This window comes from Carlito syrichta, unplaced genomic scaffold (assembly GCF_000164805.1).
Source record: "Carlito syrichta isolate Samal-C Ts95f unplaced genomic scaffold, Tarsius_syrichta-2.0.1 Scaffold289258, whole genome shotgun sequence".
NCBI lineage: Eukaryota > Metazoa > Chordata > Mammalia > Primates > Tarsiidae > Carlito > Carlito syrichta.
Genome location: NW_007233354.1, coordinates 247,747 through 271,814, shown reverse-complemented (window position 1 = coordinate 271,814; position 24,068 = coordinate 247,747). Strand labels below are relative to the sequence as shown.

General features: G+C 35.1%; 1 protein-coding gene across 1 annotated transcript in view; it reads right to left on the bottom strand.

The window, feature by feature from the left end:
* Positions 1-3,198: 3,198 nt before the first annotated feature.
* LOC103256335 (rab3 GTPase-activating protein non-catalytic subunit-like) overlaps positions 3,199-24,068 on the bottom strand; it is a gene marked incomplete at its 3' end in the record, with an annotated part of 57,314 nt that continues 36,444 nt past the window's right edge. Inside the window, exons 3-13 of the mRNA XM_008054223.2 lie at positions 22,066-22,186; positions 21,351-21,432; positions 19,749-19,796; positions 19,590-19,665; positions 19,177-19,278; positions 12,992-13,091; positions 11,764-11,862; positions 5,826-5,974; positions 4,905-4,984; positions 4,705-4,794; positions 3,199-3,338 (exon numbers count right to left, since the gene is read on the bottom strand). Coding sequence (XP_008052414.1) covers positions 3,199-3,338; positions 4,705-4,794; positions 4,905-4,984; positions 5,826-5,974; positions 11,764-11,862; positions 12,992-13,091; positions 19,177-19,278; positions 19,590-19,665; positions 19,749-19,796; positions 21,351-21,432; positions 22,066-22,186 — 1,087 coding nt within the window. The remainder of the gene's footprint in view (positions 3,339-4,704; positions 4,795-4,904; positions 4,985-5,825; positions 5,975-11,763; positions 11,863-12,991; positions 13,092-19,176; positions 19,279-19,589; positions 19,666-19,748; positions 19,797-21,350; positions 21,433-22,065; positions 22,187-24,068) is intronic.

Sequence of the window (24,068 nt, the reverse complement as noted above, 5' to 3'; positions counted from 1 at the left end):
CAACAAAGAAAGAGAACTACAGGCCAATATCTTTGATGAACATAGATGCTAAAATTCTCAACAAGATCCTAGCGAACTGTATTCAACAACACATCTCAAAAATCATCCATCATGATCAAGTAGGCTTCATCCCTGGGATGCAAGGCTGGTTCAACCATGAATGTAATTAAATACATCAACAGATGTCAAAACAAAAACCACATGATTATATCATTAGACGCAGAAAAAGCTTTTGACAAAATCCAGCACCCCTCTTGATAAAAACCCTCAAACAGCTAGACATACAGGGAACATACCTCAAAATAGCAAAAGCCATCTACGAGAAACCCACAGCCAGCATACTCCTAAACGGACAAAAACTGGAACCATTACCCCTGAAAACTGGAACAAGACAAGGATGCCCACTCTCACCCCTCCTGTTTAATATAGTATTGGAAGTCCTGGCTAGAGCAATCAGAGAAGAGAAGGCAATCAGGGTATTTAAATAGGAAAAGAAGAAGTCAAGCTATCTCTCTTTGCAGATGACATGATCGTGTACCTTGAAAACCCAAGAGAATGTGTCAAAAACCTCCTTACACTGATAAAGGCCTTTGCAAAGCCTCAGGATATAAAATAAATGTGCAAAAGACAATCACATTTCTTTACCCCAATAATAAACAAACAGAAACCCAAATAAAAACCACAATTCCATTCACAATAGCCACCAAAAAAAATGAAATACCTTGGCATCTTCCTAACCAGAAACGTGAAAGATCTTTACAATGAAAACTACAAAAGATTGCTCAAAGAAATCAAAGATGACACAAACAAGTGGAAAAATATCCCATGCTCATGGATTGGAAGAATCAATATTGTGAAGATGTCCATCCTACCTAAGGCAATCTACAGATTTAATGCAATAACCATCAAATTACCAACAACATTCTTCTCAGACCTAGAAAAAACAACACAGGAATTCATATAGAAACACAAATAACCAAGAATAGCCAGAACAATCCTCAGCAAAAAAAAAAACAAAGCAGGTGGTAATACATTACCAGACTTCAAACTTTACTATAAAGCTACAATAATCAAAACAGCTTGGTATTGGTTCAGGAACAGCATATAGATCAATGGAATAGAATTGAGATTCCAGAAGCAAAACCTCAATTTCTCAACCAACTCATCTTCGACAAAGCCTCCACCGCCTACCACTGGGGAGAGGTGAACCTATTCAGTAAATGGTGCTGGGAAAACTGGCTGACCACATGCAGAAGACTGAAACAGGACCTCTATCTATCCGCATACACAAAAATTAACTCTAAATGGATCACAGACGTAAATGTAAAACCTCAAACCATAAGAAACTTAGAAAATGAAGGACATACCCTCATGGAAATTGGAACTGGCATCCAGTTCCTGAACAAAACCCGAAACCCACAGGCCATAAGAGATAAGATAGACAAGTGGGACCTCATTAAACTGACAAGCTTCTGTAAAGCCAAAGAAACCATCAAGAGAGCAGGGAGACAGCCTACAGACTGGGAAAAAGTATTTGCCAACTCCAGGTCTGACAAAGGCTTAACATCTTGGATCTACAAGGAGCTCAAACATGCTGAAAAGAAAAAAAACAAACAACCCCATTATAAAATGGGCAAAAGATATGAATAGACACTTCTCAAAGGAAGACATCCGAGCAGCCAACAGACACATGAAAAAATGTTCAACCTCACTAATCATCAGGGAGATGCAAATCAAAACCACACTGAGATACCACCTAACTCCAGTCAGAATGGCAATTATCAATAACTCAAAAAATAACAGTTGCTGGAGAGGGTGTGGTGAAAAGGGAACACTTCTACACTGTTGGTGGGAGTGCAAACTAGTACAACCTCTGTGGAAAATAGTGTGGCGATTCCTAAAAGCTCTAAATATTGACCTCCCATATGACCCCACAATCCCCCTACTGTGAATATACCCTGAAGAACCCAAATCACTCTATAAAAAAGATACCTGCTCACGTACGTTTACCGCAGCACTGTTCACAATAGCAAAAACCTGGAAGCAACCATGTTGTCCATCAAAAGAGGACTGGATTTAAAAAATGTGGTACATATACATGATGGAATACTACGCAGCCATAAAAAAGAACAAAATCATGAATTTTGCAGCAACCTGGATCGAACTAGAGTCTATAATACTGAGTGACCTCTCACAGAAACAAAGATCTGAGTATCACATGTTCTCACTCATATAATGGACCTTGAACATCCAATGTAATACTATAAGAAAATGACTGACAGTGGTGGGAAACTATGGGCGAGAGAGGGGAAGGGAGATGGGATTAATGGTAGTAAATATCTGTCTGGGGATGGGGAGACACCTCTTATCAACAAGGGTGCCTGAATGAAGCACATTTGTATACCTAACCCTTAACTGTACCCCACAATAATATAATAAAAAATATTGATTAAAAAAAAAAGATATTTTCAAGTCTCCCTTATAGTGAGGTATAATCATGTCACTAAGTTGTGGTTAATATATTGCAGATAAAGGTTGAATGGATTTAGGGAATATCTTCTAAGTGAACTGATTCAGTTAGCAGAGGTACCCTTCTTTCCTTCTCCACCCTCTTTCTTGGAATGCAGATAAGGCTATGAGAACCTTGAATGAAGAAGCTACAAGGAAGGACACTGCATTGGTTCCTAAAGATACTGTGGTTGACAGCATGTCAATCCTACACTAGGGTCTTTTACTAGCAGTTGAATAAAACCTCTAACTGATGTAGTTACTGATAAACTACATGAATGGACCCAAGTGGACATGAAAGCCAAATCAGTAATAATGGATTTTGCTGGGTTTTGCTATCTTAAATCTGAAAGACTTGGCATTATAGATTTAGGGAGACCATTTGGATCAAGAGTGGCTTTATGAAGGGGAATAAGTATAGCATGGGCAAGAAACTGAATTCAGAAATTAACGATGCTGGTGAGTGCATAAGCAGAGGTTCAGTGTGTCTATGAAGTGATCAAATTTAAAGTATATATCAATTAACTACTGTATCAAGTGTTGCTGATCTGAGTTCATGTTACAAAAAGGAAATATAAACATAAGGGATTAAATGGTGTTATCAACTAGAGCTGAAATATGGTAACGTTGCTCAAGTATTGGGGTAAAAAGTGAATTAACATTTTTTTCTGGATTTTTGTAAGGAAGTACCTTTCCACATGCGTATTGCAATTCCTCTAGCTATATCCAATAAAATAACTCTGCCGAAATCATCTGTTACTGCTGCCAGTGTGTTACATGGAGACAGACATATGCTTTCACCATGGCGTCTAGAATCTGGGAGTCCAAATCTGATATTTAAAAGAAAATGAAAAGCTCAAATCACATTCCAATCTAGAAACATATAACAGAATAATGAAATGCATAAACAAAATAGGTTATCTATTTTTACATAAAGAAAAATAAACTTTGCCTGGAGTAACAGCTAATTTATTAATTAATCACACCTGACATTTGCAATATGCAATACATAAAATAAATTTTAAAAATCAAAGTACAAAGTAGATTTTCTATAGATATTCATAACCCTATATTTTTAGAGGATATCAAGTATAATTTTATCCTTCCTTGATTAAAAGACATGAAAAAAACAATAGAAAACAATACCCTTACAACCAACTAAATTTTAGAATACTTTGTTCCCATACAGGAATCTTTTGTCTATTTTAAGCTCTTGTTCCTAATTCTGCTCTCATTTTTCGCTATATATCCTATCCTGCTGACACCAATGAATCTGCCTGAAGCAGGAACTTTCATTTTTCTAAAGAGTTATCTCTAAACTGTTATTGCTCTGTAATCAACCTTATTAGAATTGTAACATAAAAGCGAAAAGGTACTGAAAAAGGACCAGGAGAGCTCACTTTGAGAAAAGTACCTAAGACAATGTGCACAAACTCTGTTACATCTCTTTGATATACACAGGGCCATTTGGCTAATTTCTTGATTCTAGGGTGAATTTAGGAAATGCGATATGTTACAATATATTTTAAAATAAGATTAAAAAATCTTAGAAGGTACACCTCAATAAATTTTCATAACAATTGGCTCTTTAGGTGAAGAATATCTAAAAACAGAGGAAGTGGGTTTCCTTTCAAGGTGGTATTTTATATTAATAAAAAAACAAGCATTAAAATAAATGCTTCTATCAACAATAATAACAAAACCAAGCAAAAAATCATGCTTCCTCCTTAAAAACGCTCTTAAATACACTAACACATTTTAAAGCACTACTGAAGTGAACAAGGAAGCACAAGCCAGTATTCTGAAGAGTAATTTAATACACAATTCCTGTTTTTATTTTTTAAAGAAATCTCTTCATATCTTTAAGTTTACACAGCTTAGTAACAAACTATCTAAGCTTGCTATCACTAAATTAATTATCCTACAATGCAAGCTAAGTGTATGTGCTAAGAGCACACTCAAATACATCTTGGACACCTATCATAAGATAGGATGACAGCTGTGAACTAAAGAGGCAAGAAATCACTTTTCCCATAGAGCTGTAAATTCTACTCGGGAAAAAATGCCCCACACTAAGGACTTTCAGAAGTGCCAAAGGCTTATGTAATCAGCAAATCAACTAAGACCACTGAAAGACCATAAATTTAACAGTATCCTTCTAAAAGGACTAAGATTTGAGAAGCATGACACACTTGCCTTACAGCTAATGGAGTAGCTGGTTCAACCTTTGGCTTTTGCTTTTGAATGGCTTCTTCTTCATGCTTACTTTTCCAACCAAGCCAACCACTAAAAAAAGAGAAAATTTAGAATAAAATTGAGCTTCCAGGGTTTAAAATGTAAGTTAAAACTAAGCTAGTTATAAATTAGATATTTTTATTTAATTGTTATAAAATTACCTGGCAGCATTAAATAAAGCAGAAGTGAGTTTACTTGCAACTGCTAGTGCAACATGAGATAATAATGGTTGTGTGCTTCCCTGAAACACAGAACATTTGAAAAGAAAACTTAGCAGCTTATAAAGAAACAAAAATACTTTCTAAATAAGACTTACTTTAAAATATTTTTGAAAAGTTGTAAAGCCTGGAGTAGCAACTAAGCTTCTTTCACCGAGTAAAGTAAGAACTTTATTTTAGGAGCAATATAATAAGTTTTAACTCTATAGTTTAAAAATGAAATCACTATTAGTCTATTTTGCCATCAGGATTTCCCTCTTTAAATTGTGATTTAATTAACAAAAATTTTAAACTAGGATATTAAAATGACATTATTCTAGTTGGGCTACAGTTTTCCCATCTACACACAACTGGCTCCTTTTCCTCTTTTAAAAATTATATATACACACACACATTTTTATAAAAGTAGAAAGATAGGATAATTCCAAGAAGGCTGCTTTTAAAGTGAGAAACAAGAGCTGCCAAATCTAACACCTAACTGTTCCCTATTTTAGGAAGTAATTTTCACCACTTACATCAACCATAGCTGGCAGCTTGCTCTGTCTTTTCCCATTTATTCAACTCCCCTGGTGGGCTGACATAATTAACAGCCCTAAGCTTCTGACTAGTTCACCAGTATTTAAAAACAACTCAGCAGTCAAAGAACTCAAGGTCTCCAGAAACAAAGAAGTTTGTTTGTTTTACATTATCTTTGGTACCTTTTCAGTTAATCTAAATAATTTAGAAGAAAGATAACTGAGATTAATTTTACCCTCAATTGAAAGTTAAAATGTAAACTACTTAATTTTTCTGAGGCTATCCAACTTATAGACAAATTGAAAAATCAACAGTGGCTTTACTCATGATCAGTGAGAAAAATCATACCTCTAAAGCATAGAAGAAGCCAGTAAATGGATTGGACCCTACAGTAATATACTGAGACATAGCAGGTGGACTATTTTTAATTGTCGCATTAAATCCACCTATATTGGAGGCAGTCTTCATTTGATCAAAAGGGGAGAGAGTCATAATACCTAAAAATAAAAACACACACACACAAAAACACATGATTTAAATGCACACTGTCATTTTAGGTTATTAAACTTTTACTTCAGTTCCATTCTAAGATGCTAAATGCTTAGTTTTATTTAACAAACAAAAGTAATTTTTAAAAGCTACAAAATCAACATTAAAAATATTCAAAAATATTAAAATTGCCATCTATAATTTCTCCAACTTATAAAATACTACAAAACCAAAATTTAAATATTAATTATTTTAACAGATACAAAACTAGAAGGTACAAGAAGTATATAGTCTACCTATATCCCCAGGTTCCAATTCCCTTCTTGGAGGCAACTGATACAATTCTTATGCTAACATCTAGAGGTGTATACACACAAATGACAGCACACCAAATAAACTGATGTGTGCCCTGCCTTTTTTAAAAAATAAATATCAAGAGGGCATGCCTCATTCTTCCCAGTCATTCAATATTCCATTCGTGGACATATGAGATTAGACCTATGATAGACATTTATGTTGTTTCTCCTTTTTTAGCATTACAAAGAATGCCTCAATATACATCCTTAATGAAGTTGAACACCCATACAAGTCTCCCTGTACAGTAAATTCTTTTTTTCCCCCGGAAAACCACATTTATTAGTTTATACAGGTGGCATAGAGGGAGCCAGAGTACAGTAAATTCTTACAAGCAGAAGTGCTGTTTCAAAGGGGATATGCATGTTTAAGTACTGCTACATTGTATTGCAGAGAAGTGGTACTAACCACTCTTATAGAAAAGGTGAGAGAACACCTGTGCTCCACACCCTTCCCAACACAATGAAAACACACTTTCAAACATCTACTTTGTAGTCCAGAAACTCCGAGTGATTTATAATGCTGAGTTATTTTTCATTTCCCTAAGGTCCTAAGAACAAAAGTAGATAGCCTGATTGCTGACATCCACATACCTACTAGTGAAATAGTAGAGGAAACCCCTGTGTCATTTAAATTCACCTAACTGGCAAAGAGAAAGACAGGGGAAAGTGATCTTAAAGTTGTAGGATGTAAAAATCTGCTGCTAGATTCCAACATATGTGGACTCAGGTAGTATCTTCAAGCTTGGGTACTCATATAATACATGAAAACACCCAATGGGAGAACTTGAACTCACATATACCACAGAATAAAACAAGAGTTATTGTTACAGTTTCTATTGTTCCATATTTTTTGTACATAGACATTGCCTCTCCTTTGCCAGAAAACTGTCAAAAAATGCATTGTTCCTAAAGAAGAGTCCTGGGAAAGGAAATCTTTATAGTGTCATAAGCAAACTATTTACCAGATTTAGTGATTAAAGTCATCAAATAAATCCTTGTATAAATTGAGCTATTCTAAAAGACCAGAACACCTGTTTCATATTCATGAGTGAATTCACAATTCAGTATATAAAATGTACAAAATTTTACATGACAAAATTTGCATAAGATTTCCCTGAATCTAACAGAACAAGATCAAAGGGTAAATTGTAAGGCACATAAATTGAAAGTTGAGTTTTAAAATAGTTTCTCTTCATACTCCCATGCAATATAGCTGGAAGTACAAACTGCTACAAGATATCCAGAGGACAATTTGGCAATATATATCAAAAATTTTAAAGGAATTGGTTCTAATTTATTCTAAGGAAATAGCTGATTGGTTCAGAAAATCTTTACCACAAATGTTCTTTTCTTTCTCACAACGTAAGTCAACACTTTCAACGCCATATCTTGGATCCCGTCATCAACTGTACATTCTTTGTAATCTTGATTTCAACATACCACTTGTTGACTACCTCTTATCTTTTCATTTCAATTTTTCTAGTAAACGCCTCAATAATTCCATAATTTCATCAAGACTTCCAAAGCATTAATCCTACTATTTTTTCCATTACTTATCAAGCACCTCTACAGATCACTTCCCATTCTTACCCAGTTTAGATTTGTTTTCCATCATAATCACTCTCTTGCAAATACCTACAATTCCCCTATACACATCTCCCTTCACATACTCCCCTGGCTAATCTTAACCTTTTTTGACTTGAACTATTTGCATCCTCTGCTCTTGAAGCAAAATAGCTGATCATTGCCAAGAAAAATAATACATTTGGGTTTCAAAGTAAGGAACACAAACATATGGGCACATATAGATCAGCTCAAAATCCTATTATCCTCCTCAACCCCTCTGTTACCCTGCCCTCAATTCTTTGAAATCTGTTTGTAGAAGAATGTTTGACACTAATTTCTTTTTGTTGTTGTTGTTGAGTTGGAGTCTCACTCTGTCGCCCAGACTGGAGTGCAGTGGCTGCTCCCAGCCACTGCAGCCTCGACCTGCTGGGCTCTGATGATCCTTCCGCCTCAGCCTTCCAAGTAGCCGGAATTACAGGCATGCGCTACCACGCCTGGCTGATTTTTTTTTTTTTTTTTTGTAGAGATGAGGTCTCGCTGCCCAGGCGGGTCTTGAACCCACAGGCTCAGGCAATCCACTCACCTCAGCCTCCCAAAGGTGCGGGATTACAGGCTGAGCCACCGAGCCTGGCTGACACTAATTTTTTACAGTCTAGATATTGCTGACCCCACCCCTGTAGTATTATCTAACATGTTGTTTTGTCCTCTATTGCTATACATTGGTAGATGAATCTAAGGGACTACTGTCTTTTGAGTTACCAATTTTAGCATTATTTTTCATTGATTTATGGTGATATCGTTTATTTGCAATCCCTCTTCCTCTCCCAATATCCTTCCAAAATACCTATATCTCAATTTTCAATTAAATTAGCATCCATTGTTTTCATTATTAGTAATGATGTAAATATCTCTTATTGCTGAGAGAAGCCACCTACTATAATTATATTTCCTTAGCTGTGAGGTTTTTTTCCTGGAATTATTATTACCTTGTCATTTAGAGCTTTCCCTAAACATCTGAGGCATTTCCACACTTGGAAACACATTAAGGTTTCTCTTAATATAAATTTCCATAAAGTCAAACTCTTTAAATAATGTTCTAGGTCTACTATAGTGGCTAAAGAAGCCTCTTTTGACAAAGTGCTCTATCAATAGAGACCCAGTGAAATGAAAGAGAAGGCCATGTGACAAGCTGGGCAAAGAGTTCAGGCACAGGGAGCAATCATTATAAATGTTACAGAGTGGGAATATGCATGGTATGTCTGAGGAACAAAAAGAGATCAGCATGATGGAACACAGTGAGAAGAGGAATACTGCAGGAGACAGGGTCAGAGAGGCATCATAAGTCAGACAAGGTCAGGCCTTGTATGCTACTGGAAGGAGCAACCAGAAGAGAGATAATATGGAAGAAATGGAAGAAAAAAGGAGGAGCAAGTTTGATGGGAGGAAAATAAGAACTGAATTTTGGATATGATAAGTCTGGATATCCAAGTAGAAATGTTCTGGAAGGAGCTAGAAAAATGAGTATAAAGCTTAAGGAAGAGGGAAGAACTGGAGATAAAAATGAAGATGTTGTGATTCTATTTGTTTGTGATTTTGCAGCATAGGGAGTGGAAATGTTTACTCTTAAACCCACCCCAATCTGGCTTTTACCCTCACCATCCCACCTTAACTGTTCATATTTAAAGTCAATAAAGAGCTCTATGTTGTCAGATCCAGTGGACCTCATTCCTTTCTTGAATTCTATGAAGCATTCCACAGTTAACCACTCCCTTTCAAATTTATATCTACAATCCCAACTTCCTTCCTGAACTTCAGACTTGCATATCCAATTTGTCCACTTGATATCTCTATTTGAATGCATAATTGTATCAGAAGTTATTCTGTAAAAACACAAGTCTTTATTTGTTCACCTTAAACCCTTCTCTTTCTCTTTATTCTCATTTCCGTAAACTGTCTGATCATCCACCCAGTTGCTCAAACTTAAAACTTAAGAAATGCGTGATTCTTTCCTTTCCCTTGTTTCTCAAACCCATCCCTTAGCAAGTTCAAAATATATCTCAAATATGTCTACCTGTCTCCAACTCTACTGCCTCTACCCTAGATTAAGCCATCACTCTTTTGTCTCAAGCTTTCTACAAGTCTCTCTAAACAGCAGCCAAAAGGATATTTTGAAATGTAAAGCCCTACTTAGAATCCATCAATGACATCCACTGCATTTAGAATAAAATCCAGTCTCTTTGTTTTTGGTTTTCATCCTCATCTTTGTTTTCAACCTAACCCTATCCTGTTTTCCTTTCATTCTCTACAGGTAAGTCACAACAACCTCAGTTCTGTTTCTTGAACACTCATGAGGTCTTCATGGCCGGCAGTCTATATTCTTGCCACATCCTCTACCTAGTATGCTCTTCCTACAGCTCTTCCCATAGCTAGCTCCTCATCTCTCAAGTCTCAGTCTAAATGTCAATTCTTCAGAAAGGTCTTTCCTCACCGGTCTATCCAATGTATTCTCTTCTTTATTCTCTATAATAACCTGCTTATTTTCTTCATGAGACCTACTAACATTTTGATATTATCATATTTACTCAGTTTGTTTATTGTTAGTCTCTTTATCATGAGAATGCAAGCTTCATCAGGGTGTGTCTTGTATTTCTAGCACCAATACTGGTCCCAGGGACATAAAAAATATTCATTTGTTTGTTGAACAAATTAATCAGATGTTTACATAAAGACATACATACAATAAAGTTTACTGCACCTTTTGTGTTTTACATTTTGTAGGCTGGGGATAAATGAATAGAATAAAATTTTCTATCCAGTCATTTTCCCTAGCCAGTTTCAATGTTCCAAAGTTTAATTAACAGAACAGGGAAGCTACCCTGAGCTGAACTCAACCCTTTGGAATTTTGCAGCATTTTTATGTTAACAAAAGTAAAGACATTCTAAAATGTTTACCAACAGGTTTTGATTACAGAGTATTCCATACAAGAGCTATGCAGTAAGTTGAAAAAGATGACCTGTGTGCCAGATATCTTCTGTTAGTCCCTCTAGATTCACATTCCTTTCTTGTCTCCCTGCTCTCTTTCTCCCAGGGGCCAGTCTATATGGAACTTGCTGACTTTGAGTTGGGTTCACACAATGGGATTGCTGGAATGCCTCCTCTGTGCTTGTTCCCTTGGTCAAGTTCTACTCATTCTTTCAATCTCAGATTAAAGTCAACCTCCAGTTTTCTGATGCCCTCAATGCTAAGGGCTTTCTCCTCTGCTCCCACTACAGTGGATCTACTTATCTGCTACCCCAACCATTATGTTTTAGTACTGTAGCTATTCTCATATGATTGTAGTCCAACTAGACATTTACTTCCAGATTAAAGAGACCATGTCTTCTCATCTCTGTATCCTTGATACCTGACACAGTAAATACTGATTGAAAGAAGAAATCTGCTTTTATCTATAACCTGCTGGTTTAACATTTACATTTTTAAAAGGATGATTTATATGGTCAATATATGGACCAAAACTGCCTGCAGAAAAATTAAGTCAAATAGGGAGTGACTTAAACTGTACAATACTGCTACTGAGGGCATAATTAAATCTTTATTAAAACTGCTACCATTTCTTGTGTGTGTGAGAAAGCAGGATTTATTGAGAGGACAGAAAAGCTCCCACAGTGGGAGGGGACCCGAAGAGGTTGTCCGTGCTACCATTTCTTAAAGACATAAGCCTATAATGCTCTGAGTCTAAACTAATTTCCAAATATCTCACTAAAGGTAATTCATTTTGTCACATACAAATAAATGTCTATTTCTAATAGAAAAATACTTCAATAAAAAAGTATAAGAAGTAAACTGCAATAGAATTTGAACTAGTAATGCTTACCAACACTAGCGTGATCAATAATAGTGTCAATATCTTGTAGACCCCATTTCTTATAAGCCAATGGTGGTGGTTGTATGTTCTCATTGCCTGAAGCTGCAGCTGTCAAAAATAAATATTAGACAATTCAAACTGAATTATAATGAATTAAATGTTTTTTAAAGCATTAAATATAATTTATTATTATAAAATTTCAACTAATAATGAAGCAAAGTAATGAAAACAAGGCATAAAGTGAGATTTATTCATACCAAGACAAATAAAATGTAAACATTTAAAAGACTAAGTTGGTTGTCACAAGAGATCTTAGAATACTCAATTAATTAGAGAAGAATATTAAAAATCCTAGAATACTACCAAAAATCAAGGTGAATTCAAACTGCAATTGATGCCAAGTAAGCAATTTCTCCCTCTTGAGAAAGTATGTAAAATCCTATCTATATCAACATGTGCACTCCAGTCTGGGCAACAGATTGAGACTCCAACTCAAAAAAAATAAAAAAAAGAAAGAAAGAAATAGTGCATCTTACAATCCATGGCATCTTGAATTTGATGAGACACCTTTTCAAAAAACACAACAGCATCAGAATCTAAACTATGGGAAGTAAAAATAAGAATTCTTGATTATTTGTGCAATTTTCATCCCAAAGTCTGAAAATAATGCTTTTGCCCATATACACATTAAGTATAGGCCTCTAGCTTTTCTCCATCCTCAAGTGTTCAAAGCTGGCAAAAAGAATCTGATGTTGACTCCCTGCTGGATTCTGCCTACTGTGGGAAAATACCCTGTATGCAGGGGCATCTTTAGGCTCAGCAAGGACAGAAGCAACAGAGTCACAAGATTTTAGTATACTGGCCCTACAGCTGCAGGTCTAGTGAGAAATTTGGTACTTCACCTAGATGCAGCTGAATTCCTCATCCCAATGTTGACTGCCAATACTGCTGCAACTCTTAACTAGCCAGGGTATATTGTTGAAGTAGTGAAGAAAGTCTATTATTCCTGTGCTGGCCACACTTTCCACTGGCAACATGTTAGAGTACTAATATTTCTGCCCTTATCTCTACCTTATTATGCCAACACGTTCTCTCATCTCTATAGCAGCAGGGTTTTTCTCTTAAATCTAGTTCAGAAAGTCTTTTAAACTTAGAAGACATACTTAATTCTGTACACAGGTCACATTACATAAAATAAACATCATCAGAAGTTAAACATTTCTTGCCAAAATATTACCTTTTGCTACCTGATTTCGACAAGCACGAAGAGACTGAAAAAGACTAAATCCATCAATAGTCACAATGGCAGCTGGATATAAGATACTCAATTCTTCATTCTATTTAAGAAATAAGAAAAATAATGATAAACGTTCTGAAATAGATATGCCCTTATTTGGCTTATTTTATTAAACCTGAATTTTGCTTATTTTATTATACCTGAATTTCATGAATAATGTGAAAAATACTGTGACTAAATTGTCAACCACTCAACACACAAAAGCACTATCAGACAGAAGAATGACAAAAATAAATAGAAAATTAATTTCAGAATGGCTTTTGGCCAAAGACTTAAAATTCTTCTCAAATATAGCCTTTTGTATGTGTTGAACAGTGGTCTCAGTGAGATGATAGATGGTGAGAGTAACAAAAAATTGTAATTCCTAAAAATTAAACAGTCATTTCACAAATACAATATGTAAGACTAAAAACAAAAACTCACTTAAAATCCCACATCTTTTAATGCACATTCTCAAATATGTTCATATGCATTTGCATGAGACTATACCACAGTGTTCTATAACATGGTTTTATACTCAGTATGTCAATGATATTTTTCCATTTCAATAAGTAAATCATTTTTATCATGGCTGTACAGTATTTCATTATATATACCCACATTTACTTAACTAGCTCTTACTAATGGACATTTAATTTGGCCTCCTGCTTCCACTCTTGTTCTCCACAATCCATTCTCCACACACAGCAGTGTGATCTTTGTGAGGCATGGTAAATCAAACCATTTTCCTGGTTAAAATTCTCCAATGGCTTTCTTCTGCATTTACAAATACAACCTAAACTCTTTAACCATGGCTGCAAGATCTGGCATATATGTCTAATGTCACCACATAACAGTCCTTTGCATGTACTTTGACATTCTTCTCCCAAATCTTCACCTGCCTAATTCTTCTGATCATTCAGGTCTCAGCTCAGATATCAGTTATTCAGAAGCTGCGCCTGGGTCACCATCTCAAACAACACCTCCATTCTCTTGCTACATTACTATCTCATGAACATGACTGACTTCCTTCATAGCACCCATCTGAAACTGGAATTACCCTGATATCTCTAGTTGTTTACTCTTGGTTTACTCTTGGTTTCTACCATCCCCAAACTATAAGCTCCATGAAAGTAGGGATCTTATGTATCTGGTATACCAACAAATCCTCGGTAATTAGAACTGGCTCATGCACATAATAAACAGTAAACACATATTTATGAGTGAATTAATATGTTTTTATTATTTTAAACATCACTGCAATAAATATCTTTTATATTAGTGGGATATTACTTTAGTATAAATCCTTTTAAATAGATCTGTGGATCACAGAATTTCACAATTTTCTTTTTTATACATATTATTAAACTGCCTCAAAAAGTATCAATTTACACTTCTACCAACAATACATGAGAATGTCTGTTTCTCAATATGGTAATCAACAGTTTTGTTTTTTTGTTTTTGTGATTTTTAAAAAAGTCTAGGGTTGTCACTCTTTTCCTTAGAAGGAGCTATTTTACTTTACATTATTATTATTTTTTTTTTGTCAGGGTCTCCTCTGATGCCCAGGCTGGAGTGCAATGGCACATTTGTGACTCACTGTAGTCTCAACCTCCTGGCCTCAGGTGATCCTTCCTCCTCAGTCCCCAGAGCAGCTGAGGCTATGGAGAATGCCATTACACCCAGCTAATTTTTTCTTTTTTTCTTTTTTGTAGAGGTGAACTCTTTCTATGTTGCTTAGGCTGGTCTTGAACTCCTGGGCTCCAGCAACGGCCTTAACCTCCCAAAGTGCTGGGATTACAGGCATGAGCCACTGAGCCCGACCAACAATTTTGTTAATCTTCATTTTTGCTCATTTGAAAGGTGAAAATTTATTTCACTGTTTTCTCATTGTTCTTAGATTATTATTAAGTTTCAAAATTTTCTCATGTGCTTTCTAGCCAATTATATTTCTTCTATAGAGATCTGCCTTGCTCCTTTTTCTACTACATTATCAGGCTGTTTCTATTTTTAAAAGATTTTTGGGCCATGAGTCAGACAGCAAAGAAGCTGGCATGCATGTTCACATGACAGGTTCACAAGGCAGCATGTACAGTCCACTGAGCATGGTAGTGGGGAGACAGCCTCCTCATAGACTTTGAGACACTGGAAGACAGAAAGGACCTAATCACCAGCAAGTCAATGATCTCCAAAACCAGATAATCTTCCTAAAGAAAACACACAAACAAACACCAATGGCTCAAAATCTGTAGAAATTGTGCTAAATGACAGATATCTTTTTACAGGAACCACAGAAGTTTTTTTGACATTCCAGAAAGATACTTTCTCTTTTCTTTGAAATCTTTTCCTGCAATGACCCACTGTCAACTCTACTACACTCACTGCTCCAAGAACTGAATTGGAGGTAATCTGCTTCTGTGATCTTTGATCTGGCAGTACATTAAAAACTAGCTATATCAACCTCCCATATGACCCCGCAATCCCCCTACTGGGAATATATCCTGAAGAACACAAATCACTCTATAAAAAAGATACCTGCACACGCATGTTTATCGCAGCATTGTTCACAATAGCAAGAACCTGGAAACAGCCATGCTGCCCGTCAAAAGAGGACTGGATTTAAAAAATGTGGTACCTATACACGATGGAATACTACTCAGCCATAAAAAAGAACAAAATCATGAATTTCACAGCAACCTGGATGGAACTAGAGTCTATAATACTGAGTGACCTCTCACAGAAACAAAGATCCGAGTATCACATGTTCTCACTCATATAATGGACCTTAAACATCCAATGCAATACTATACGAAAATGACTGACCGTACTGGGAAACTATGGTGGGGGGAGGGAGATGGGATTAACAGTAGCAAATATCTGTCTGGGAACGGGGAAACACCCCATATCAACAGGGTGCCTGAATGAAACGCAATTGTATACCTAACCCTTAACTGTACCCCACAACTTCACAGTAAAACAAAAAACAAAAAAACAAAAAACAAAAAACATTGTTCTTCTGCCATGATCAATAGGAGAATAAATCTATCATATATTAATTACATTAAGGTTTTCTTACTAATCAGAAATAGCCTTTTATTATAGTTTTGCTATATAAATACTAACAAGAAAATAATGAGATACATGAAAAATTTGAAAAAATAAAAAAATAAAAACTAGCTATATATATCTATACGCACACACACACACACACATATGTATATATGTATTATTATGTACATATATGTATATATGTATTATTTTTGAGTCGGGGGGGGTCCTCACTTTGTTGCCCAGACTGGAGTGCAGCGTCACAATCATGGCTCACCACAGCCTCCACCTACTGGGCTCAAGCGATTCTTCTGCCTCCCAAGTAGCTAGGACAACAGGTGTGTGCTACCACACCAGGCTAATTTTTACTTTTATTTTGTGGAGACAAGGTTTCGCTATGTTGCCTAGGCTGTTCTTGAATTTCTGGGCTCAAGAAATCCTCCTGCTCAGCCTCCCAAAGTGCTGGTATAAGCATTTGTTATAGGTATAAGCCACTATGCCCAGTCTGAAGAAATTTTTTACACAAATGCTGATGTGTCAGATCCAAAGATGCTTAGGTACCATACAGAATAACAACACAAACTTCCATTTCCATGTTTAATAAAAATTATTTCTCAGCTAAAAGATTATTTTCTTGGCTTGTAAAGCAAATAACAAGCAAATACTTAAACATTATATTTTTCCACCAGCTCTATAAAAAGAGTACCATAGACATGACCAACTTCAAAGTGTTCAAAGAAACTTCATCATCCAGTGAATTTGTAGAAAAGTAGAAAAAAGTATGAGGGGTATCTTCAATTCACAGATTATCTTCTTAGATTTCCAACTTCTCCTTCTTTGTTTCCTTCAATAGTTCCATTTTCTCCTATCTCCTTATGATGAATATTATCAGCAACTAAGACTTAAGTCTCCAGCCCGTAGTTTTATTTTCCTATACCTCTTACTTGGAAGAATTTATTCACTATCTGTGACTTCAACCATCATCTCATCTAGTTTCTGTGCCTAGACAGTAATTTTACATCATTACATGATACTGGTATCTTCATTTTATTTTTCACCATCACTTCAAATTCAACATGCCCAAAAACAAGTAAATAATAATCTTTATTTACTGCCAAAGCAGTCCAACTTTGCCGATGTCACTTCCAGGATAAATATCTTAGAGCCATCCTTAGTTCATCTCTTTTTTAAACATTCTACATCTCTACACAAAAACCAAGTCATAAATTGCTCCTTCAAAGTAATTTTTGTACTGGCCCTTTTCTCTTCCCATAGATATTCTAGTTCTGGTCCCCAGCATTCCACATCTATTGCAGATAATGTAAAAAAATAGATAACTAGTCTCCCTGATTCTAGTTTATACTGAAGAAAGAGATCTTTAATGTCCCTTTGATTTCATCACTTTCTTCTCACAAGAGCTTTAGGAACTTCTCTCATCTCCTGAATTGATTTTAATTTTTACTTGGCTTTTGAATTTGTGCAAAATTTGGCCACTTTGCCTATTCAACAGCTTCTCATTATTTTATAACATAGGTTTCTCTGTTGTTGCATACACAGTCCTACATTTGAATCTTCTCTCATTTTTCTTCCGATTATCTGAAACATTTCCCTCTTTGTTCCCATTATCTAATTAAATTCTACACCCATAATTCAAGGCTTAATGCAAATCTTACCTTCCTTGATATAATTTTCTCTTATTATCTAAATATCAACCTTCCATACAACCCAACAATCCTCCTTCTGGGAATATACCCAGAGGAACTCAAAACCTTCTACAAAAAAGATACCTGAGCATGCATGTTTATTGCAGCACTATTCACAACAGCAAAAACATGGACCCAACCATGCTGCCCATCAAAAGTGGAGTGGATAAAAAAATGTGGTACATATTTATGATGGAATATTATGCAACCATAAAGAAGGACAAAATTGTGTACTTCACAGCAATTTGGATGGAATTAGAGTCTATCATACTCAGGGATCTATCATAGAAACAAAGAACTGAGTACAATATGTTCTCACTCATAAGTGGACCCTGAACATTTAACATAACACTACATGAAAGAGTTTGGCAGTAGTGGATCACTGTGAGGAGAGAAGGAGGGCACATAACATTAATAAGCGTAACTGAGGTCCAATGGAAGGCCCAAACTTCACCTGTACAATGACTACTTACATACCTAACCCTGAATTGTACCCCATTCCTTAAACATAAATAAATAAATAAAAATGTTCTTATTGTTGTAGTCCTTTTGATCTCTCCCTTCTGTAAACTTGTATAGAGTGTATTCTGGACAAATAAATTAGGTACTGCTTTATATCACTGATCAACTCATTCATTTAGTACTAGTCTCTCTTATAAGATTATTAATTTCTTCCATACTCCAAATCCATCTATCATGCAACTTAAGTCCACATACACACACAATATGTACATCTGTTTAAAGTCTTTTGGAGGCCAAGCTGTACAAAAAAGAAAGGCATCTTTTATAGTTTTGACTATGCACACTGAAAAACAAATAAAAGCATATTGGTTTAAACAGTTTTACGATTATTTTTTTGACTGTGAGATAACCAAAATCTTATAAGGCACCTAAGAAGTCAGACCCATAGGTAATACACAATATTATTTTCTCAGTTAAAATCTTCAATGAATATAAAATAATACTCATTATAAACAAAAACTTAATAACACTTTTTCTAAGAAATAGTTAAGTACTATTTATAATAAGCCCCAAACTTTTTCTTTTAGTATGGGTAATTTTGACACCTAAATCCAAATACAAAAGACATAACGCTATATAATACCACATTGTTCCTTTAAGACACTACTAAATTCTTTAAAAAAGAAACTTTTTTGGCTTCTAGTTAAAGTGTTTATTTTACTGTAGAATGAAACATACAATATTTCATTAAATAAGTAAAAGCAAGACTGGTATTTGTTACTCAGCTACAAATAGATTATATTTCTAGAATGACAGCAGAGTCAACTGTGCCACAAGACAAAGATATCTTTTAAGTTTCCATCCAATAAAGAGGGGAGACAATGCTTCAAAGTAACACCACTGTTACTGATTTAACACAGTATTTTACACTACCTGCTCAGTCACACCAGGATGTCGTGGGATTTCATAGGTCCTGCATTTAAGCTGAAGCACTGGATCCTCATTCAAAAGCTGTGCAAGCAAGAGCACACCACTCTAGGAGAAAGTACAGAGAAGAGTCCTACTTGTTTTTTAAAACCCACATGCCTGAAAAGGTATGACCACGTAGTGGGTACCATTTCCCTAACAGTTTTTCATAGATACCAGGTAATCCCTTTTCAGAAAGCAGCTTTTCTTCTCTTTATCTTCCACCAGAATTTTCCATAGCCTGTCCTAGCCTCCACCCCTATAAAACTACACATTTCCAAGCAGCTGGTAATGAAGTCACAAACTAGTATAATGAGGATGCATAACTAGGTATTGTCATCAACTTAATAGTATCTTATAACTATTGAATTTCAACTCACTTCAGTGTAGAAGCGTACATAACCTGAAGTAAAGCCCACCACAATGCAGGTCCAGTCAGGACGTCCAGTGGAACTCCTGTTACCAAAAAAAATAAAATAAAATTATTATCTTAATAGCTCATAAATCAAAGCAAAGAAAACAGATAACACTTATCTTACCTCTTTTGGCTTGCTAGTGGAATACATAGAGCACTGGTCACACATTCTCTGGAAAAAAAAATCATAAGCTTATTTACTGAACTTATCAATTAATTTTGTTTCTCTATAATTTGATATTAAGGATTAGTAAGTGGAAGATTACTTCTGTGAATCAGCTTTATTCAATGCATAGGTAAAAATACAGTAAAACTCCAATATAAGTAGGGTCCATAAAAGTTATTCATATGAAATTTAATGTCATATGCAAATGAGGTTAATAAAAAATAGGACTTTTCACTCTAATACTACCAGGAAAGCATGAAAGTAAAGGAAACAAAACTTTACTTACACAACCAATTGTATATAGAACTGAGAAAATCCCAAATGATCACGTCATTCCCTACTATCCCTCTCCCTTCTGCCTCAGCTAAGAACTTGAGCCTGTGCAGAGGGTCGAGGGACTGCCAGTCACATTACATGCAAACTGCATTTCTGCTGGGTATATTATTTTAGGGACTTCCTGTATTTCAACTTGTAGGCTTCCTTTTCTACATTTTGCAGAAATTGCCCTGATAACCTATTTCTAAGTATATGTTAGGTTTGATGTTCACTAAAATAAATTTTTTTTCTGGTTCCCTGAAAGAATTTTTTTTTTCTGACAAACTTGAAATATTTATCAGAAGCTCAGAGACAATGCCTCAAAATCAAAACAACTCCTAGACTGACTTTTGTTTATGCTATAAAACTTGAGGCTCATTACTAGCTTATTCAAGAAACAATAAACACTCCTGCACCATACACCATACTAGGTAATCATTGAACAAAATTATTCTTTGTGTTTGTTGTTTTTAAAGTTAAATGTTTGCTCTGTATTTCTGACAGAAATCAAAGTTCTTTATAGTGCTTAAACTAAATGATCTAAGGAGAAATATTATCATTTATTTTTAAATAGCAGAAAACATTTCACTGAGTATTGACAATTGTGTCTGGGATGTACTAGGCACTTCCACTTGGTTGTCTTTTATCTGAATTCAAAGTCTGAAGGATCTTATTCATTCTGATCAGCTAGTTTTCAGTCATAAGAATTTAACTGAAAACAGTTTTGGTCTCAAGATTCTAGGCTAGCAGCTCCATCATAGAGATCATGGTTTAAAAGTTTTACAGGTTTTACATTCAAATAGGAATTCAAGTAGGTTTTACATTCAAGTTTCCTACTTGAATGTACCAACTTGCATTTCTGAAGTATTTATGAATTTTAAGAATTAATGTAGCACTGCACCCTTCAAGTACAAGCTCAAAACAAAGCAATGACTGTCCTTAGCTTTTTTCATGAAGAAAATTAGTAATGGAGTACAGAGGGAAAAGACAAAATGTGAAAAGAATTTCATGGGATTCTTTCTGAATTAGTCCTTAGATTTTCTTCAAACAAATTTTTAAAAATCACATGATGCATAAAATTAAAACTTGCTGACTGAATCATTCTCTACAACCTCTAATGACAGGATGCACATACATTTACTAAATATTCCAAATAATGAAGTTTCTTAATAGATTCACTTATAAGTCACACAATTTCATACATATATCTAACACACAAAGAAACAAAAAATTAATGGCACCTACCCTTCTTCAACATTTAAAGAACCACTCCAACCAACAGCAAATTGCATTTCTTCCTTTCCTTTATCACTGTATTTCCATTTTGCTGAAAAATTAAGACATTATATAAAATAACTTCAGTTATACTAAAATAGTAATTTATAAATTTTGGTCTTTCCCTTTAGAATGATGAGTAGAAAATGTACTAGTTATGTACTGACTTGTGTCTTTTTATAAGTAAATATAAGATAATGTTTTTAAAACCTTATAAGATTTGTATAAAACCACCTATTCTCCTGGCCTTTAGTCTTTTCCTTCATCCAGTTGAACTCACATAATGAAGCCAGGCACAGTGTCTCACACCTATAACCCCAGCACTTTGGGAGGCTGAGGCAAAAGGATCACCTGAGCCCAAGAGTTAAAGACCAGCCTGGCCAACAAAGTGAGACCATATCTCTACAAAAAATAGAAAAATTAGACTAGCATGGTAGTGCATGCCTATAGTTCCAACTACTCGGGAGGCTGAGACAGGAGAATTGTTTGAGCCCAGTAGCAGAGAAATACAAAAAAGCAAAGGAAATAAAAAGTGTTATATAATATAATATATAAACTACAGATGCTACCATATAATGTGTACAATAGACATAACATTTTTTCTTTTGACCTAATCCATTTTCTGTCCTATCCTATGCATTAAAATTAAAATAATAAAGGCTACTGAAAATAATAAGATACTTACGCACTAGAAATACAGCTTTTTGCTCCCGAGCTATAACCATAAGATCATTGGTTGGAGACAAGGATAAAACACAATCTTGAAGCCAGAAAGCCTTTTGTGTTTTGCTAGTATTTCCTTCTTCCTGTTGGTAAAATTACAATTACTATGCAAGCAAAAATATCACTTGGGATTTGATTCTACTCTCCTAGTCAATGAAAAGCCTTTTCTTAAAAGAACTACTTTATTACTTCATCACTTTATTCCAGGCTAATCTTTCTAGTTCTTTGAACCAATTTAGAACTATAAGATGACCACTGTATTTGAGTATGAGAGCCAGCATATTCTTGAGACATTTCTTTAAGCACTCCTTTAAAAATACTTTAGCCTCTTCTTTCTTTCTAACTGAAGTTTTAGTTCCTCTCTAGTCCTACTCTGACTTTTTCATTCTTTCCATTTCAAGACTTTTTATTGCAATTAAAAGTCTTACTACTCTTAACTACCTATTTATTCTGTGATGGTATTTTCCCCACACTAGACTAGAAGCTCTCTAGTTGGAAAAGCCTGCTCCTTATATTAGTATTCAACTCCACATGTAGCACAGTCCACTAACAGCATATATGAATAAATAACAGCATTCTCTACCTCTTTATTTGTATTCACAAAGACACTTGGATAACCTACTACCTATTCTTGAACATAAAACTATAAGACAACGAGCAATCAATTAAAAGTTAGGATATTCAATCCTTAGTAATGTTTTATCTTAAGTAATATTAAGTTTAACAGTGCAAGATTCTGGTTGACATATCCATGGAAAGTACAAGTTAGAGAGATCTAAGAAAGGGAAGAATTACCACAGTATTACAGCCTTCTTAGTTGGGCCTAGAATTCAGTGCCAAATTATGATCAAGCTCTGTCTGCCACTTCCCCACCAAATGGACTATAAGCAATCCTAGAAGCAAACATGAATTCTGTTCCATAAGGACTAACCATGATGAAAGTATGGGAAACAGACAGATGTCACTTGACTTGGAAGCAAATTCAAAGAAAATACTCCACAATTATTGATGCTTAGCCATCTCATAAATGTACATTTTCAGTTTACATGAAACCAGAATGTAAAACTTCATGTGGATTAGCACTACAGTTTCATTTATTGATGATAGAGGAATAAAGAGGCAAAAAAACACAAAATCTTCTGCCATTCTTCACTGCATTTTCTTTTCTATGTCCTCTCTACCTCTATATCTTTCCTTGTAACTGAAAGCACATCTTCCTAGTTTGCCACAGTAAAGCTGCATGTGCACAAGTGGGCATTCCATATTTAAAATACAGGTTAGAAAACATTACTAATATTATTATATCATATCATCATTAAGGTTTGATGTCCCATAAAATTCTAGATGTAAAGCTTTGGTCGTGCGTCTCAAGAATGACTTGTCACAAAGTAATGGTGTGCTCTTAATACAAGCTCTTTTGATCCACTGCCACATGGGGGAGCAGCTGTATACCTACTGTAACTACAAGCTCCTGGTCACATGTAATTTCAAAGCAACTCTTCTTTGTGACTAAGGCACATTATTTAGTATATAAGAGTCAGTAAGGTAAAAAAAAAATCCCCAAGTGACAATAACCCAAACCAATCAATATCCTTAAAATTATAAACAGAGATAAAAAGTTATTGTTTCTCCCATAAGCTTAGTATTTTACTGCAAGTAAAGTACATTTTACTACAATATTATGAAGCAAAATTAAAACAGAAAACTGCTGGAGGTGTGCGTGAAAAAAGAAATCTCAAATAAATAAAATTACTTTCAATAAATCCTCAAAAAGAAAGAAGAAATTCCTTGGTACATCAGGAGATCGACAAAGAACACATGATACACAAAAGTAAACAAAGAACAAAAGGATGGAAAAATATATGGCCTAAATTGTTCTGTGGTGTCTGTTACTTTGTATCCAAGCAATTTGATATGTAGGAAGCAGGACAGAATAACTTGAAATCTCTTAGGATAAAGAAAGCC